This window comes from Arvicanthis niloticus, unplaced genomic scaffold, assembly GCF_011762505.2.
Source record: "Arvicanthis niloticus isolate mArvNil1 unplaced genomic scaffold, mArvNil1.pat.X pat_scaffold_501_arrow_ctg1, whole genome shotgun sequence".
Classification (NCBI taxonomy): domain Eukaryota; kingdom Metazoa; phylum Chordata; class Mammalia; order Rodentia; family Muridae; genus Arvicanthis; species Arvicanthis niloticus.
In genome coordinates this window covers 25,641-43,885 of record NW_023046133.1, presented here as the reverse complement: position 1 = coordinate 43,885, position 18,245 = coordinate 25,641, and the positions used below count along the sequence as shown (strand labels likewise).

Genomic DNA, 18,245 nt, shown 5'->3' with positions numbered 1-18,245 from the left:
CCTGGGCTTGAAATAGACCTACACTAGAATTAGCAACTTCTTGCAGAGGTGCCTTGTGCAGTCCCTGACATCTTCTGGGTGGGTCTCTTGGTTGCTTTGAAGGCAGGTAGGTTGGATAGAAGTGTAGGGTATAGGGTGTAGGGTGTGTAGGGTGTAGGGTGTGTAGGGTGTAGGGTGTGTAGGGTGTAGGGTGTGTAGGGTGTAGGGTGTGTAGGGTGTAGGGTGTGTAGGGTGTGTAGGGTGTAGGGTGTGTAGGGTGTAGGGTGTGTAGGGTGTAGGGTGTGTAGGGTGTAGGGTGTGTAGGGTGTAGGGTGTGTAGGGTGTAGGGTGTGTAGGTGTAGGGTGTGTAGGGTGTAGGGTGTGTAGGGTGTAGGGTGTGTAGGTGTAGGGGGTGTAGGTGTAGGGTGTGTACGGTGTAGGGTGTGTAGGGTGTAGGGTGTGTAGGTGTAGGGTGTGTAGGGTGTAGGGTGTGTAGTGTAGGGTGTGTAGGGTGTAGGGTGTGTAGGGTGTAGGGTGTGTAGGGTGTAGGGTGTGTAGGGTGTAGGGTGTGTAGGGTGTAGGGTGTGTAGGGTGTAGGGTGTGTAGGGTGTAGGGTGTGTAGGTGTAGGGTGTGTAGGGTGTAGGGTGTGTAGGGTGTAGGGTGTGTAGGGTGTAGGGTGTGTAGGGGGTGTAGGTGTAGGGTGTGTAGGGTGTGTAGGTGTAGGGTGTAGGGTGTGTAGGTGTAGGGTGTGTAGGGTGTAGGGTGTGTAGGGTGTAGGGTGTGTAGGGTGTAGGGTGTGTAGGGTGTAGGGTGTAGGGTGTGTAGGGTGTGTAGGGTGTAGGGTGTGTAGGGTGTAGGGTGTGTAGGGTGTAGGGTGTGTAGGGTGTAGGGTGTGTAGGGTGTAGGGTGTGTAGGTGTAGGGTGTGTAGGGTGTAGGGTGGGTGTAGGGTGTAGGGTGTGTAGGGTGTAGGGTGTGTAGGGTGTAGGGTGTGTAGGGTGTAGGGTGTGTAGGGTGTAGGGTGTGTAGGGTGTAGGGTGTGTAGGGTGTGTAGGGTGTAGGGTGTGTAGGGTGTAGGGTGTGTAGGGTGTGTAGGGTGTAGGGTGTAGGGGGTGTAGGGTGTAGGGTGTGTAGGGGGTGTAGGTGTAGGGTGTGTAGGGTGTGTAGGTGTAGGGTGTAGGGTGTGTAGGTGTAGGGTGTGTAGGGTGTAGGGTGTGTAGGGTGTAGGGTGTGTAGGGTGTAGGGTGTGTAGGGTGTAGGGTGTGTAGGGTGTAGGGTGTGTAGGGTGTCGGGTGTGTAGGGTGTAGGGTGTGTAGGTGTAGGGTGTGTAGGGTGTAGGGTGTGTAGGGTGTAGGTTGTGTAGGGTGTAGGGTGTGTAGGGTGTAGGGTGTGTAGGTGTGTAGGGTGTAGGGTGTGTAGGGTGTAGGGTGTGTAGGGTGTGTAGGGTGTAGGGTGTGTAGGGTGTAGGGTGTGTAGGGTGTAGGGTGTGTAGGGTGTAGGGTGTGTAGGGTGTAGGGTGTGTAGGGTGTAGGGTGTGTAGGTGTAGGGTGTGTAGGTGTAGGGTGTGTAGGTGTAGGGTGTGTAGGTGTAGGGTGTAGGGTGTGTAGGGTGTAGGGTGTGTAGGGTGTAGGGTGTGTAGGGTGTAGGGTGTGTAGGGTGTAGGGTGTGTAGGTGTAGGGGTGTAGGTGTGTAGGTGTGTAGGGTGTGTAGGGGTGTAGGTGTAGGGGTGTTGTAGGGTGTGTAGGGTGTAGGGTGTGTAGGGTGTAGGGTGTGTAGGTGTAGGGTGTGTAGGGTGTAGGGTGTGTAGGGTGTAGGGTGTGTAGGTGTAGGGTGTGTAGGGTGTAGGGTGTGTAGGGTGTAGGGTGTGTAGGGTGTAGGGTGTGTAGGGTGTAGGGTGTGTAGGGTGTAGGGTGTGTAGGTGTAGGGTGTGTAGGTGTAGGGTGTGTAGGTGTAGGGTGTGTAGGGTGTAGGGTGTGTAGGGTGTAGGGTGTGTAGGGTGTAGGGTGTGTAGGGTGTAGGGTGTGTAGGTGTAGGGTGTGTAGGGTGTAGGGTGTGTAGGGGGTGTAGGTGTAGGGTGTGTAGGGTGTGTAGGGTGTAGGGTGTGTAGGGTGTAGGGTGTGTAGGTGTAGGGTGTGTAGGGTGTAGGGTGTGTAGGGTGTAGGGTGTGTAGGTGTGTGTGTGTGTGGGTGTAGGGTGTGTAGGTGTAGGGTGTGTAGGGTGTAGGGTGTGTAGGTGTAGGGTGTGTAGGGTGTGTAGGGTGTAGGGTGTGTAGGGTGTAGGGTGTGTAGGTGTAGGGTGTGTAGGGTGTGTAGGGTGTAGGGTGTGTAGGGTGTAGGGTGTGTAGGGGGTGTAGGTGTAGGGTGTGTAGGGTGTGTAGGGTGTAGGGTGTGTAGGGGGTGTAGGTGTAGGGTGTGTAGGGTGTAGGGTGTGTAGGGTGTAGGGTGTGTAGGTGTAGGGTGTGTAGGGTGTAGGGTGTGTAGGTGTAGGGTGTGTAGGGTGTAGGGTGTGTAGGGTGTAGGGTGTGTAGGGTGTAGGGTGTGTAGGGTGTAGGGTGTGTAGGGTGTAGGGTGTGTAGGTGTAGGGTGTGTAGGGTGTAGGGTGTGTAGGGTGTAGGGTGTGTAGGTGTAGGGTGTGTAGGGTGTAGGGTGTGTAGGGTGTAGGGTGTGTAGGTGTAGGGTGTGTAGGGTGTAGGGTGTGTAGGGTGTAGGGTGTGTAGGGTGTAGGGTGTGTAGGGTGTAGGGTGTGTAGGGTGTAGGGTGTGTAGGGTGTAGGGTGTGTAGGTGTAGGGTGTGTAGGGTGTAGGGTGTGTAGGGTGTAGGGTGTAGGGTGTGTAGGGTGTAGGGTGTGTAGGGTGTAGGGTGTAGTGTGTGTAGGGTGTAGGGTGTGTTAGGGTGTAGGGTTGTACGTAGGGTGTGTAGGGTGTAGTGGTGTGTAGGGTGTAGGGTGGTAGTGTTAGGGTGTGTAGTGGTGTAGGTGTAGGGTTGTAGGGTGTGTAGGGTGTTTGTAGGGTGTAGGGTGTGTAGGTGTAGGGTGTGTAGGGTGTAGGGTGTGTAGGGTGTAGGGTGTGTAGGTGTAGGGTGTGTAGGGTGTAGGGTGTGTAGTGTGTAGGGTGTGTAGGGTGTGTAGGGTGTGTAGGTGTAGGGTTGTGTAGGGGTGTAGGGTTGGTGTGTAGGGTGTAGGGTGTGTAGGTGTAGGGTGTGTAGGTGTAGGGTGTGTAGGGTGTAGGGTGTGTAGGGTGTAGGGTGTGTAGGTGTGTAGGTGTGTAGGGTGTAGGGTGTGTAGGGTGTAGGGTGTGTAGGTGTAGGGTGTGTAGGGTGTAGGGTGTGTAGGGTGTAGGGTGTGTAGGGTGTGTAGGGTGTAGGGTGTGTAGGTGTGTAGGGTGTAGGGTTGTAGGGTGTGTAGGGTGTAGGGTGTGTAGGGTGTAGGGTGTGTAGGGTTGTGGTAGGGTGTAGGGTGTGTAGGGTGTAGGGTGTGTAGGGTGTGTAGGGTAGGGTGTGTAGGGTGTAGGGTGTGTAGGGTGTAGGGTGTGTAGGGTGTAGGGTGTGTAGGGTGTGTAGGGTGTAGGGGGTGTAGGGTGTAGGGTGTGTAGGGTGTAGGGTGTGTAGGGTGTAGGGGTGTAGGGTGTGTAGGGTGTAGGGTGTGTAGGGTGTAGGGTGTGTAGGGTGTAGGGTGTGTAGGGTGTAGGGTGTGTAGGGTGTAGGGTGTGTTAGGTGTAGGGTGTGTAGGTGTAGGGTGTGTAGGTGTAGGGTGTGTAGGGTGTAGGGTGTGTAGGGTGTAGGGTGTGTAGGGTGTAGGGTGTGTAGGGTGTAGGGTGTGTAGGGTGTAGGGTGTGTAGGGTGTAGGGTGTGTAGGTGTAGGGTGTGTAGGTGTAGGGTGTGTAGGGTGTAGGGTGTGTAGGTGTAGGGTGTGTAGGTGTAGGGTGGAGGGTGTGTAGGGTGTAGGGTGTGTAGGGTGTAGGGTGTGTAGGGTGTAGGGTGTGTAGGGTGTAGGGTGTGTAGGGTGTAGGGTGTGTAGGTGTAGGGTGTGTAGGGTGTAGGGTGTGTAGGGTGTAGGGTGTGTAGGGTGTAGGGTGTGTAGGGTGTAGGGTGTGTAGGGTGTAGGGTGTGTAGGGTGTGTAGGGTGTAGGGTGTGTAGGGTGTAGGGTGTGTAGGGTGTAGGGTGTGTAGGGTGTAGGGTGTGTAGGGTGTAGGGTGTGTAGGGTGTGTAGGGTGTAGGGTGTGTAGGGTGTAGGGTGTGTAGGGTGTGTAGGGTGTAGGGTGTGTAGGGTGTAGGGTGTGTAGGGTGTAGGGTGTGTAGGGTGTAGGGTGTGTAGGGTGTGTAGGGTGTAGGGTGTGTAGGGTGTGTAGGGTGTAGGGTGTGTAGGGTGTAGGGTGTGTAGGGTGTGTAGGGTGTAGGGTGTGTAGGGTGTAGGGTGTGTAGGGTGTAGGGTGTGTAGGGTGTAGGGTGTGTAGGGTGTAGGGTGTGTAGGTGTAGGGTGTGTAGGTGTAGGGTGTGTAGGGTGTAGGGTGTGTAGGTGTAGGGTGTGTAGGGTGTAGGGTGTAGGGTGTGTAGGGTGTAGGGTGTGTAGGGTGTAGGGTGTGTAGGGTGTAGGGTGTAGGGTGTAGGGTGTGTAGGGTGTAGGGTGTGTAGGTGTAGGGTGTGTAGGGTGTAGGGTGTGTAGGGTGTAGGGTGTGTAGGTGTAGGGTGTGTAGGGTGTAGGGTGTGTAGGGTGTAGGGTGTGTAGGGTGTGTAGGGTGTAGGGTGTGTAGGGTGTAGGGTGTGTAGGGTTGTAGGGTGTTGTAGGGGTGTTGGTGTAGGGTGTGTAGGTGTGTGTCGGGTGTAGGGTGTGTAGGTGGTAGGGTGGTAGGGTGTAGGGTGTGTAGGGGTAGGGTGTGTAGTTTGTAGGGTGTGTAGGGTGCTAGGGTGTGTAGGGTGTAGGGTGTGTAGTTGTAGGTGATGTTAGGGTGTAGGGTGGTAGGGTGTAGGGTGTGTAGGTGTAGGGTGTTTGTAGGGTGATTGTAGGGTGTGTAGGGTGTAGGGTTGTGTAGGGTGCTAGGGTGTGTAGGGGTAGGGTGTGTAGGTGTAGGGTGGTGTAGGTTAGGGTGTGTAGGGTGTTGTAGGGTGTAGGGTGTGTAGGGTTTAGGGTGTGTAGGTGTAGGGTGTGTAGGGTGTAGGGTGTGTAGGGTGTAGGGTGTGTAGGGTGTATGGTGTGTAGGTTGTTGTCGGGTGTGTAGGGTGTCGGGTGTGTAGGTGTAGGGTGTGTAGGGTGTAGGGTGTTTTGTGTGTAGGGTGTAGGGTGTAGGTGTAGGGTGTTTAGGGTGTTTGTTGTAGGAGTTGTAGGGGTGGTAGGTGTGTAGGTGTAGGGTGTGTAGGGTGTAGGGTGTGTAGGGTGTAGGGTGTGTAGGGTGTAGGGTGTCTGTGTAGGGTTTGTAGGGTTTTGTGTAGGGTGTAGGGTGTGTAGGTGTAGGGTGTGTAGGGTGTAGGGTGTGTAGGGTGTGTAGGGTGTGTAGGGTGTAGGGTGTGTAGGGTGTAGGTGTGTAGGGTGTTAGGGTGTGTAGGTGTAGGGGTGTAGGGTGTAGGGTGTGTAGGGTGTGGGGTGTAGGTGTAGGGTGTGTAGGTTGTAGGGTGGTAGGTGTAGGGTGGTCGGTGTAGGGTGTGTAGGGTGTAGGGTGTGTAGGGTGTCTAGGGTGTGTAGGGTGTGTAGGGTAGGGTGTGTAGGGTTGTAGGGTGTGTAGGTGTGTAGGGTGTAGGGTTGTGTCGGTGTAGGGTGTGTAGGGTTGTAGGGTGTGTAGGGTGTAGGGTGTGTAGGTGTAGGGTGTGTAGGGTGTAGGGTGTGTAGGGTGTAGGGTGTGTAGGGTGTAGGGTGTAGGGTTGTAGGGTTTGTAGGGTTGTGTAGGGTGTGTAGGGTGTAGGGGTTGTAGGTGTAGGGTGTGTAGGGTGTAGGGTGTGTAGGTGTAGGGTGTGTAGGGTGTAGGGTGTGTAGGTGTAGGGTGTGTAGGTGTAGGGTGTGAGGGTTGTAGGGTGTAGGGTGTGTAGGGTGTGTAGGGTGTGTAGGTGTAGGGTGTGTAGGGTGTAGGGTGTGTAGGGTGTGTAGGGTGTAGGGTGTGTAGGGTGTAGGGTGTGTAGGGTGTAGGGTGTGTAGGGTGTAGGGTGTGTAGGGTGTAGGTGTGTAGGGTGTAGGGTGTGTTAGGGTGTGTAGGGTGTAGGTGTAGGGTGTGTAGGGTGTGTAGGGTTGTGTAGGGTGGTAGGGTGTGTAGGGTGTGTAGGGTGTAGGGTGTGTAGGGTGTAGGGTGTGTAGGGTGTAGGGTGTGTAGGGTGTAGGGTGTGTAGGGTGTAGGGTGTGTAGGGTGTAGGGTGTGTAGGGTGTAGGGTGTGTAGGTGTGTAGGGTGTAGGGTGTGTAGGGTGTAGGGTGTGTAGGGTGTAGGGTGTGTAGGGTGTGTAGGGTGTAGGGTGTTAGGGTGTAGGGTGTGTAGGGTGTAGGGTGTGTAGGGTGTAGGGTGTGTAGGGTGTAGGGTTTTTTAGGGTGTAGGGTGTGTAGGGTGTAGGGTGTGTAGGTGTAGGGTGTGTAGGGTGTAGGGTGTGTAGGTGTAGGGTGTGTAGGGTGTAGGGTGTAGGGTGTGTAGGGTGTAGGGTGTGTAGGTGTAGGGTGTGTAGGTGTAGGGTGTGTAGGTGTAGGGTGTCTAGGGGTAGGGTGTAGGGTGTAGGGTGTGTAGGGTGTAGGGTGTGTAGGGTGTAGGGTGTGTAGGGGTAGGGTGTGTAGGGTGTAGGGTGTGTAGGGTGTGTAGGTGTAGGGTGTGTAGGGTGTAGGGTGTGTAGGTGTAGGGTGTGTAGGGTGTAGGGTGTGTAGGGTGTAGGGTGTGTAGGGTGTAGGGTGTGTAGGGTAGGGTGTGTAGGGTGTAGGGTGTGTAGGGTGTAGGGTGTGTAGGTGTAGGGTGTGTAGGGTGTAGGGTGTAGGGTGTGTAGGGTGTAGGGTGTGTAGGTGTAGGGTGTGTAGGGTGTAGGGTGTAGGGTGTGTAGGGTGTAGGGTGTGTAGGTGTAGGGTGTGTAGGGTGTAGGGTGTGTAGGGTGTAGGGTGTGTAGGGTGTAGGGTGTGTAGGGTGTAGGGTGTGTAGGGTGTAGGGTGTGTAGGGTGTGTAGGGTGTAGGGTGTGTAGGGTGTAGGGTGTGTAGGGTGTGTAGGGTGTAGGGTGTGTAGGGTGTAGGTGTGTAGGGTGTAGGGTGTGTAGGGTGTAGGGTGTGTAGGGTGTAGGGTGTGTAGGGTGTAGGGTGTGTAGGGTGTGTAGGGTGTAGGGTGTGTAGGGTGTAGGGTGTGTAGGGTGTAGGGTGTGTAGGGTGTAGGGTGTGTAGGGTGTGTAGGGTGTAGGGTGTGTAGGGTGTAGGGTGTGTAGGGTGTAGGGTGTGTAGGGTGTAGGGTGTGTAGGTGTAGGGTGTAGGGTGTAGGGTGTGTAGGGTGTAGGGTGTAGAGTGTGTAGGGTGTGTAGGGTGTAGGGTGTGTAGGGTGTAGGGTGTGTAGGGTGTAGGGTGTGTAGGTGTAGGGTGTGTAGGGTGTAGGGTGTGTAGGGTGTAGGGTGTGTAGGGTGTAGGGTGTGTAGGGTGTGTAGGTGTAGGGTGTAGGGTAGGAGGATGCGGTGGGTCAGAGTATCCACATCCTGCAGGAGGGGTGGGAAGTGAACTACAGAATGGATAAGAAATATGTCCAGTACTTAGCGATGGACGTGCCTGGCCCTTGCCTTAGCTTCTCTGGCAGTATTTTCACAGCTAAACCCTAATGTCTCAAGCATCCAGGTACAGCCTAGGTGGTTATCACAGGACCTAATAGGGACACAGGTGATGTCTGATGATGGTGGACAGTAGAGATCCCTAGAGCAAGTGGTTAGAATCCTCCATGCTTGTGTATGAGGAGGGAGTGATGAAGACCAGGGACATGGGCAGCCACTCCAACTAGCCACCCCAGGGAAGTAAGAATGCAGAGACCCTTAGATGCACCAGCAAGACACACCAGTTCAGACTAGAAGGACAGACTAGGCCCAAGTCCCACAAGCCTCGATACCTGCTGGCTTGGCAAGAGAGAAGAGAAAGAGACTGAGGAAGAAATGTCTGCTTGTGGCTCAGCCATGCTAGGCGGAGTTAAAGAGCTGAACTCCAGCCTGAGTCTCCACCTTTGGGGAGTGTTAGAGGAGGCTTGGAGCTTGTTCTAGGAACTCAGATGCTGGCTTCTGGTTAGTTCCTGACCCGAGGTAATGTTCTCAAACCAGAGCTAGAACCATGCTTAAGGGTGGGCCACACTGGGTGGCATACTGCTTCTCATGGGCCAGAAGCCAAGGTCATGTGGAGTTGACTTCTTGGGTTGCGGTTCTGCTTTTCAGTACCTGTCCCATACGGGAGGGAGAGTGTTCTGGAGAGGCCATGCATGTCGGAGATCTGTGGGACCCAGGATAGGAAAAGCCTCAAGTAGGGGTAGAGAAGTAGACACCCAGCAACCCAGCCCAAGAGCTCGCCGTGGAGACGTACCATTGACTAGGCTGGCATTTGCGCTACCTGCAGCGTTTGCAGGTGCTGCGCCGTCGGCCGCTGTGGGGGTGGGAGGGATGGAAAATGCAATGTCACAATGGAGAAGGCGACCACAGAGACATGAACCTACTGGGGATAATCACATGTCTTAATCTTGAAAAACAAAACTCTGCTGGAAAGTGAGGAACTCAAATTGGGGATGGGGGTGAAATGTTCCTATGGATGTCGTAGGGGAGGGTGGGGACTGAGACTCAGGACAGCATGGAGTGTGGTCAGATGCTCAGGTGGGATGGCACTTTATTAGTTATTTTTGAGATGGGGTTTTACTACGTAGCCATGCCTGGCCTGGAGCTGGCTCTGTAGAACAGGCTGGGCTTGAACTCACAGAGATGCACCTGCCCGCCTGCCAAGTGCTGGGATTAAAGGCACACACCACACAACCGGCTGGGATGGCACTTCTATGGTGACATCTGAACTGTGTTGGCTTAGCTGGTCAGGTGGGAACCCCACGGAATAAGGAAGTCCACTCCAGGGACTTGTCAATTCAAAATGCTCAGTGAGTGGTATATGGCCTGAACAGTTAGTTATAAGGGACCTTCCCTGTGACCACCATTGTTGTGTCCCTGAAGAACTGCTGTCAGTGGTGGCCACTACCCACTACTTCCTTCTCTTTCCCTGACCAGCTCATTGACGATCACTGTAGTAACCCCTACGTGAGATGTCTCACCCAAGAGGGACTTCTGAATGTCTCCTTTTATATCAGGGAGATCTTAACTTAGAAATTAACAATGGTATGGTACCACCAATTTTACCTTCATGGAGTTCTTTCTTGGGGCAGGGATATGGTTATGTGTGAAGCAAGAGGAAGGGACACTAGTGAGTGAGGTGGACACACTGTGTGCTAGGAGACAGGAGCTGAGACTGCTTAGTAGGGATGTTGGTTGTGGGATGCTATGATGACAAGAGAGGTACTGTATGGTAGTGTGTGGGGCTTCAATGGAGGTGCCATTTGGCCTGGGACATAAGGACAAGGGGGAAGAGTGAGTTTTTCTTGTCCTGATGGGCTAGAATACAGGAGATCAAAGAGGACTGTCTGAGGGGATAATCTCTAGTAGGCAGGGGTCTACTCCAACTATGTGCTGCTGATCTAGGGGCCCACGGCTGCAGCTATCCCTAAGAACCCATCTTCCCTGAGGGTTGTCTTACTGTACCTGGTAGCTGAAGGCCATCCCCCTTCTTCACACCTGTGTGATGATTTTTGAGACATGTTAATGAAGGAGAAGCACACACAACTTGTGTGCATATCACACCAGACCACCACCACCACACATGCTCATACACACACACACACACACACACACACACACACACACCATGTATGCACATATGCATGTACCCACACACATATACCCATACACACACCATGCATGTACACACACGCACACACATGCATGTGCACACACAGATGCATATACACACAACACACACACAGACACATGCATGCATGTGCACACACACCCCTGCACATGAAACCATCCTGGACTCTGAGCTGTGTCTCTGGTTGACATGATGGGATGGGAAGTCCAAGGAGTCCAATTCTGGCTTTTCTGCCATAAGCTATTTATATTTCATCTTGACTCCTTATACAAAGCTGAATCTTGTACCTCTGTATTCTGGTTCAGTTTCAGCAAGGGACTCTGAATGATACCCAAGGGGCCACTGATGCCTGCTTTCCTCATGACATTGTCAGATATAGGATTCATCTGCAAGAGCTTCTGGGTATCTCTCCCTAGCCAGGCCCCACAGATATTGGAATATGGGTTCAAACTACTGCATTCTACCAATTTCTTAGCTTTGTCCTACTGCCTGCACTTAGTCTATTCACCCTAGCTACAGGTCCTTATTTACTCATCTCCTTGTCCCAATACCTGCTGGGACTCTCAGCCAAGACTTAGCCCCATTTTGAACTCAGCCCCACTTTGCTCTTCCCAGCATCTAGATTTCCCAGCTAACAGTGAAGCTTCACTGTTAATGCTCAGTACTGAAGGGACAGCTGTGACCCTAGGGGGACACACTGGAAAGGAGTTCTTCTCTCAGGTATCAGCAGCCTTTAGCCTGGATGCAGGTTTTGTATTCCAGTGGCCTCTGAGCAAGGGTAGCATACCTGCTTGAACTTGGGGAGGGCCACCTGCCCTGTTATCGACCTTTTCTAAGCTCCCAAAAGGTCAGAATATTGGGGAAGCTTCCCTAGAGCTTAGGAAAGGAGTCAAAGGCTTGACAGTCTTAGATGGCACTGTGCCCAAGACTGAGTATGGATTCTAGGTAAGGAGTTAGCTGTTCTGGCCTTTGGGCTCAGGACTTTTTATGTGAGCATCTCTCCTCTATTTCAAAAGGTATTTGTATCACAGACTGCTACTCACTGCACTGAGGGACACCAGGTAATAAGGACTTTTACTTTGAAAGGGTAAGTAGAACCAGGACTTGGGCATGGTGAGCTTCTGGGGAATCAGAGCAGTAAGCATGGGACCAATTTCAACCACCTTTCCAAGAATCACCTCTGCCCATGCCTGTGACTGTTCTGTGCTGGATGGATTGAAAACTCTGCTGGTAGAATTAACAATGTCAGAAGGAATATTTATGTGTGAAGACTTCTATTTAATAGTGAGGTGATGGGGAACCAGCTCCTTTTGGCTGCCTCTACTGTTGGAGACTGGAGATCGAAGGACATGCCCAGCATTCTGAGCCTGACCTTAAGGGAAAGGAGGGGCCTCTGTGACATGACTGGACAAGACAAAGACTAGGGAAGATGGAACATATAGAACCCACCCAACTCCAGCAGACCTTGAGGACAAAGGTGGCAGCTATTGGCACAGGGCATGGTGTAGAAAGTGCTCTATAATGTGGAGTGAACAGATAAATGGAAAATGTGGCCTTAAAAGCTCCTTTCTTGCTTTTCGAATGTGTGTGTATAGGAGGCTTACCTTTTTTGTCTTTCTTCTCTTCCTCTTCACCACCAGCCCCAAGCAGGGTAAATATGATGCCAGTCTGAGAGTTCACACCCACAGCAGTCACCACCATCCGTCCTGAGCCCTCCATCACATGGGTTCCTGAGGAAGGTGTAACAGGGTTACTATCACATGGCCAAAGACTCCTCCACAAATGAACAAACGGAACAGGTATCCATCAGCTTGTAGCACCTTGCTCACTGAGATAATGAGTGGCACTTTCAGTTAGAGTTGGGCTTGAGACAGTATTACAAGATTGCTGTTGTCTCTCAGTTCTCTGTTCTACAGAAGATACAGACCCAGAACCTCCTATCCTGGCCTTGACAGCCACTTCCTGCTTGTTTCTAACCCCCACTTCTTCTTCCACTGTTCTTATAGGCCAAGCAGGTAAACACTCTTTTCTTATGGATAGTATCTGAAATCAGATTCTTATTCTGCAATCAAGGAGGAATGGGAACTAAGGCCTAGAGAGTACTGCTGAGGACTAGCTCACCTTCCCTCCTAATGGGGAGTTCAGGAGTTTGTGAACTGAGATGAGAAAACCTCAAATCATACACTCTTTCATGAACCTCAAAGTTGAATTCAAAGTGTTTTCTCCCCATTATGAATGTACATAACAAATGGAACCTATCACCGCTAACAGCACACATAATTGTAGATACATTATAGACTCCAGGTTTTTTTCTTATGGTGGATGTTGACTATCATCTCTCTGACAGTGGACCAGTAATTTGTCTTCTTGTTTTGTGGGCTAATATAGAAACCCAGACATGACTGCTACACACTTTAAAACTACTTTATTACAACATAACTGGCTTCTGTAAGTCATCCTGTGCAAACCTTCCAAGTTTCATGCTGAGGATGTGGGTATAACTGTAACATCAGATTCCCTGGGGCATCTATTTGGCAAGAAAGAAAAGTCCAGGTGCTTCGCCTAGAAAGTTAGCACCACTGTTATTGTTGTCCTGGTTATTATTTGAGGTACTAGGGATTAAATCCAGGCCTTGTACATTCAAGGCTAATGCTCTACTGCAGAGTGCCTTCTTCAGTCATTTTTGAGACAGGTTATCATGTATCCCAGCCTGGCCTTGAACTTGCTGTGCTCTGAGGATGATCTTATACTACTGATCCCAATGTCTTAGCCTTTCTAATGCTGGGTTACAGACATATGCCACCAGGCCTGACTTATGTGGTGCTAGGGACGGAATCAGTGTATGCAAGGCAAGCATCCTACCAGCTGAGCCATATCTGAGCCTTTTGGCATATTTGAATTTTGAGACACCACCTTACTGAGTTGCCTAACCTTGGCCTTGAACTCACTCTGGCCTAGGCAGGTTTTGAACTGTGATTCCCCTGCCTTAGCCGCCTGAGTAGTTGTGACTGCAGGCCTGCATTACCACATTCAGATTATTTTTTTAGAATCTTAAATTTCTCAAAATGGGTTCCAGAAAGCCCTAGAAATCTTAGGTGTCTGGAAGGGCAGCTACTGAGAGAAGTGGCTCTACATCTACTTATTTATTTATTTATTTATTTATTTATTTATTTATTTATTTATTATTTTTGTTTTATGCATACACATGTTTTGCTTGGATGTATCTCTGCACCATGTATGTGCAGTACTAAAGGGGCCAGAAGAGAACATTGGATCTCATGGAACTGGAGTTACAGAAGGTTGTGGACTACCTCAGGGGTACTGGGAACTGAACCTGGATCCTTTGCAAGAGCAGCAAGTGGTCTTAACTGCTGAGCAATCTCTCAAAGCCATCTCTTTGGGGCTTTTGAATTACCAAGTCCTGCTTTTTGGAAGGTGGGCCTCTACTGTGCAGGCTCAGAGAGTGGCTGTCTTAGACACCACAGAGAACTTGTGGGAGATAAATGTTATTCCTGTGTTTGGATGGTAGAAGAAATGGGAGAATCAGGAATTCAAGAACATCCTCAGTTAAAGGACAACCTTAGCTATATATTAAGTTTGAGGGCAGCCTGGGCTACATGAGACCCTGTCTTAAGAAATAATAAGACAAAGCAAAGGTGGGAAAAGGTATTCTCTCTACCTCTCTTTGCACACTGGACTATCAACCTTCAGGAGATGGTAGTGCTGACACATGCTGAGACATGATGAACCCTAGGGACACTAAACAAAGTGGAATCTGAGAACCACAAGGTCCACAAGCTTCTTGAATCCAGAGATAGAAGGCAAAGCGGGACTGCAAAGGGCTGCCAGAGGCTGCTAGGAAGTACCCAAGAAGCTGGAGTTTCATGAGATCAGACTGAGCTTTGTCTGGGGAAGGTGGAGTATCTCTGGGAGTGGAGGGTATCTATGTTGCAGGAAGGTGCTAAATGTCACTGAATCTGACAGTGGCTGCCTGGAAGCAGACAGCAGCCATGTCTACCCAGTGAGTCTCTCCACAGTGAAGTGCAGGGTAGCCTCTGCCTTCCACTCCTCAGCCAGCTCTGGCACATTCAGTAGCCATATCTGCTCTATGAGACTATCCAGCAGGGCTAAGCTGAGCTACCACTCACAGTGTTCTGGGTGCCAACTCTGCTCATGTGCTGGATGAGGGATTGACTGGATCATGAGACACACAAGGAAACTGAAGCTCCAGGAAAGCTTTGGAACACCTACAGTGTACACAAAGGAAACATTTGGAACACCTACTGTGTCCTGGAACCATGCCACACCCCTATCCTACAAGTAGTAATCTCAGCTCTCACACCAGGAGGAAACTGAGGCTGGAAGGCTGGAAGGGTGAGGTAGGTTTCCCCAGACCTCACACTGGTGAAAAGCAATGGCGAGCTTTAAAACTCTCTGTCTTTATAACCTAGGATCTTGGACACAGGCCATTTCTTCCAAGGGGAAATGCTCCAAAAGCGAGCCCTAAATTCTAGCTGAGGGGAGGCTGCCTGGAGATGGCTATGCTGGTCCTTGGGTCCAGAGGCCACAGGAAGGCTGTTTTCCTCTGCCTAGCAGAGGAGGAATGGAAAAAGATGTGGGGGCCAATTTCCACCACGATAAGCAGGCCTCAAATCACCTTCTAATCTAATCACTCCCATCACCCCCTGGGGCTGGCAGCTCCTGATGACCTGTTGCAGGGTAGATAGGGGAAAGAGAAGGGGGGCAGGACAAAGAGCTCACCCAGATCTGGGAAACCCCCAGGGACTTCTCCTGATGCTGGGACCCCCAACCATCAAATTATTTCCTTGCTACTTTATAACTGTCGATTTGCTACTGTTATGAATCATAATGTAAATATCTGACACTCAAGACCCTGTAGAAGGGTCATTTGACTTCCAAATGGGTCAAGACCCACAGGTTGAGAACCACTGTCCCAGGGGCTTGGCTGGCTCTCTGAGGCCTCAGCTGTGCAATCAGAGCTCAGGATCAGATCCCAGCCTTCTTGCGTTCCTTGTCTCCTGACCTCTGGCGCTTGACTGCTGACCCTGGGGCATATGAAGCCTTTTTTTGGAAGTTTGAGATGATCTTAAGGTTACGCAAACTGACCTAAGCTAGTGTTCATATTCCAGAATGTCACCTGCCTCTCAGGGACCTGCAGCACAGGGATTGCTGGGTAAGCGATGTGACTAATGCCTTTTCTAGGCATCAACAGAACAACTGCAGCCTTGCTCTGGTGTCTGAAACCCATGGTGCTACAGACCTGGGCTTCTGGGATTTCTCAGCCCTTCTTTCTGCCCATTCTGATGTGTCATGGTTTGGTGTTTGTCCATCTATCCATCGTGGGTCAGTTATGTGGATGCCTACAACCTGGTCTGGTGCTTCTGAAAATGAGATCTTTCTAGGTTCTTCTCCTTGTTCAGGATGAATTTGGGATTTGGTGAATGCTAAGCCAGAAACTCACTTTCTCTATCTCTCCTCGGTTTTGCTGTGCTTTAAGCTGAGTGCAAGCCTGTGGGCTCCACGACAGACACGGACACAAGCTTCTATGGGCTCAGGGTCCTTTTAGGACCACAGCTGAATGGGACTGGGACAAGCAACTAGAACGTGACTCATCGTTGCCTTCTTTGACATCAGCTGTATCATGTGCCAGCAGGGCATTCTGAAACTGGGATTTGGGGGCAAGGTCTATGGATACCCGAAAACTAGTGCCTATGGGTCCCTGAAGGGTCAGCAGACAGGAAGGCTGGCAAAGGTTCCAGGCAGGGGTAGAGAGAGTTCAAGGCATCTAGTCATGGCAGCAACTCCAGGTCCACTGAGAGGAGCTGGAGTGGAGGAGGGGCAGCCTTGAGAGGTGGAAGGGGCAGGGTGGAACATGGAAATGAAGGAAAAGTCCTTGCTTCCACATATTCCTTTGAAGTGGAACAACCAACCATTTTATACATGAGCAAATAGAGGCTTGGGGAAGATGAAGAGTTGTCTGGGGTCCCTAGGCAAAGAGGTTAGAACCCAGCCTTGTCTCCATCAGCTATGAGGAAGGACATCCATGGGTGTCCTCAGTGTCTACAGACCCTGTGCCAGTGGCTCCCACTTTGTGAAACCACAGACACTCTATGAACCTTACAAGTAAACTGAGGCCCAGAGAAGGCTCCAACGATGCTTGCCTGCCTGTCAACTCCTGCAGCTCAAGGACTGAACCAGGGCCAATGGAAGTGGGACCATCTTCTTATCTTTCACATGGCCCTGTGTTCCTAGAGGAGACTGCTTCCAGGATCCCTCACTCAGACCCCAGGACCTTTGCACTTGACATATCTCTGCCTGGAATACATTCCTCAATGTTCTGACTTTCGCCTGAAGGCAATGGTTTTCAACCTGTGGGTTGCAACCCCTTTGGCAAAGCTCTATCTCCAAAATAATTTCATTACCATTCATAACAGTAGCAAGAATACAGTTATAAAATAGCAACAAAAATAATTTTATGGTTGGGGGGTCACTACAACATGAGGAACTGTAATAAAGGGTCATGGCATTAGGAAGGTTGAGAACCACTGATTTAATGAAACTTCCTGAGCCAGGTGTTCCATGACTTGCTGAGATTCTTCCCCACTCCAGGGCCCCCTCCCCTCTCACTGCAGGCTGTCTTGTGTCTTTGATGGATTTACTGTCCCAAACTATTTGTTTGTGCATTCCTTCCTTGACTGCTGTCCTCAACCAGGTTCAAAATTCCAGCACAGCATAGTCCTTGTCTGTCCCATTAGCCACTGGCATACAGTAGGTGCTTAATAGAGACATGGATCTACAGACTAGTCTTATGTCAACTTGACACAGGCTAGAGTCATCTGAGAGGAGGAAACCCCAATTGAAAAAATGACTCCATAAGCCTGGAGTGGGGGCAAGCTTGCAGGGCATTTCTTAATTAGTGACTGACAGGGGAGGGCCTAGCCCATTGTGGGTGGTGCCACCCTGAGGTTGGTGATCCTGGGCTCTATAGGAAAGCAGGCTGAGCAAGCAATAGGAAGCAAACCAGTAAGCAGCACCCCCTCCATGGCCTCTGCATCAGTTCGTGCTCCAGGATCCTGCCTGTTTGAGTTCCTAACTGCTTTTGCTGATCAATCATTATACGAAACTGGGTAAAATAAATCCTTTTGTTCCACAAGTTGCTTTTGGTCATGGTGTACATCACAGCAATAGTAACCCCAAATAAGACACGCAGTGAATACATTCTAGATAAATACTTTCTATTACCTGAAAGACTCATGGATCTTTCTTTTGTATTGCCAGGTCATCCCACTCGCCTGCAGGAAAATGGACCAAGCGAGCTCCTAGCCACCCTCCAAACTCCGCTCACTACCACCTCCACTGACCTCTCTGCGCCATTCTTGGCTTTTGCATACCATTTCGTATCTCTCCTATGGGGTTAACTGTTTGAACAGGGCTTTTCCAAAACTAGTTTGGACTGGAGATTCAACAGCATAGTCAGGCACTGAGGGCTCTTGGTATCTCCATAGGGAAGGGTTCCACAGAGGTGTTTTTCCCCTACAGGCTCTCCAGCCCATCTCTGGCCCCTGTTGCAGCCAGAAAAAACTTTAAAAAATGCCAATGCCACTAAGCAACTCCATCTACACAGCATAATGTCAGGATTCTGACTAGAGTTCAGAATTCATATATCTACCTCTCTCTATCTCTTGCTCCAGTGTGGTCTTACCTCTGAGCCTTTGCATTTGCTTTCCTTCCTTCCCTGTGAGCACCTCCCCAGGAGTGGCAAGTCTGGCTCCCTCACGGTGGGCGTCCAGAAAGACTGTCACTTTGCAGGAAACCAAGCCACTATAAGCTATGTTGCTGGAGTAGGACACCTTGTAATGTTTATGGTAATAGTGTCAGGCCTGGCCATGGCTCTGTGCATGGCAGGTATAATGTGAGCCTGTTTGAGAAAGCGATGGTGCGCTCATAGGGAGCTGATCCTGCCAGCAACTCCAGAGCCAGGGATGTGGCTGACGGCAAGGGCACTGTGGACTTTTGCTTACCTGACAGCAACATGGGGTCCTTATCCACAGACTTGCGCACCTGGTCAGACTCTCCTGTGAGTGAGCTTTCATCGATCTTGAGGTCATTGCCCTGGATGAAGAGGCCATCGGCAGGAAGGAGGTCACCTGGTTGGAGGAAGATAGGGGTTTTTTCAGTGGAGTCATGTGGACAGAGAAGCTGAGGCATCCAAGCGGGAGGTACCTACTAGGACTCAGCATATAGATCCAAGATGGTGCCTGCAGTCCATGGGTGATAAAGCGACATCCTTGGGGCCTGATACAGAGCCATGAAACTATGCCTGCTTCATGGTCCTTCCTATGGTATATCCTTTGACCTGCTGTGTCTCTGAGGCCAGCA

General features: G+C 51.0%; 1 protein-coding gene across 1 annotated transcript in view; it reads right to left on the bottom strand.

Moving 5' to 3' along the window:
• LOC117702135 (plasma membrane calcium-transporting ATPase 2-like) overlaps positions 1 to 18,245 on the bottom strand; it is a gene marked incomplete at its 5' end in the record, with an annotated part of 36,755 nt that overhangs the window by 12,540 nt on the left and 5,970 nt on the right. The window contains 4 exon segments of the mRNA XM_076928186.1: positions 8,469 to 8,528; positions 9,680 to 9,712; positions 11,450 to 11,575; positions 17,888 to 18,013. Of these exon segments, the coding sequence (XP_076784301.1) occupies positions 8,469 to 8,528; positions 9,680 to 9,712; positions 11,450 to 11,575; positions 17,888 to 18,013 (345 nt within the window).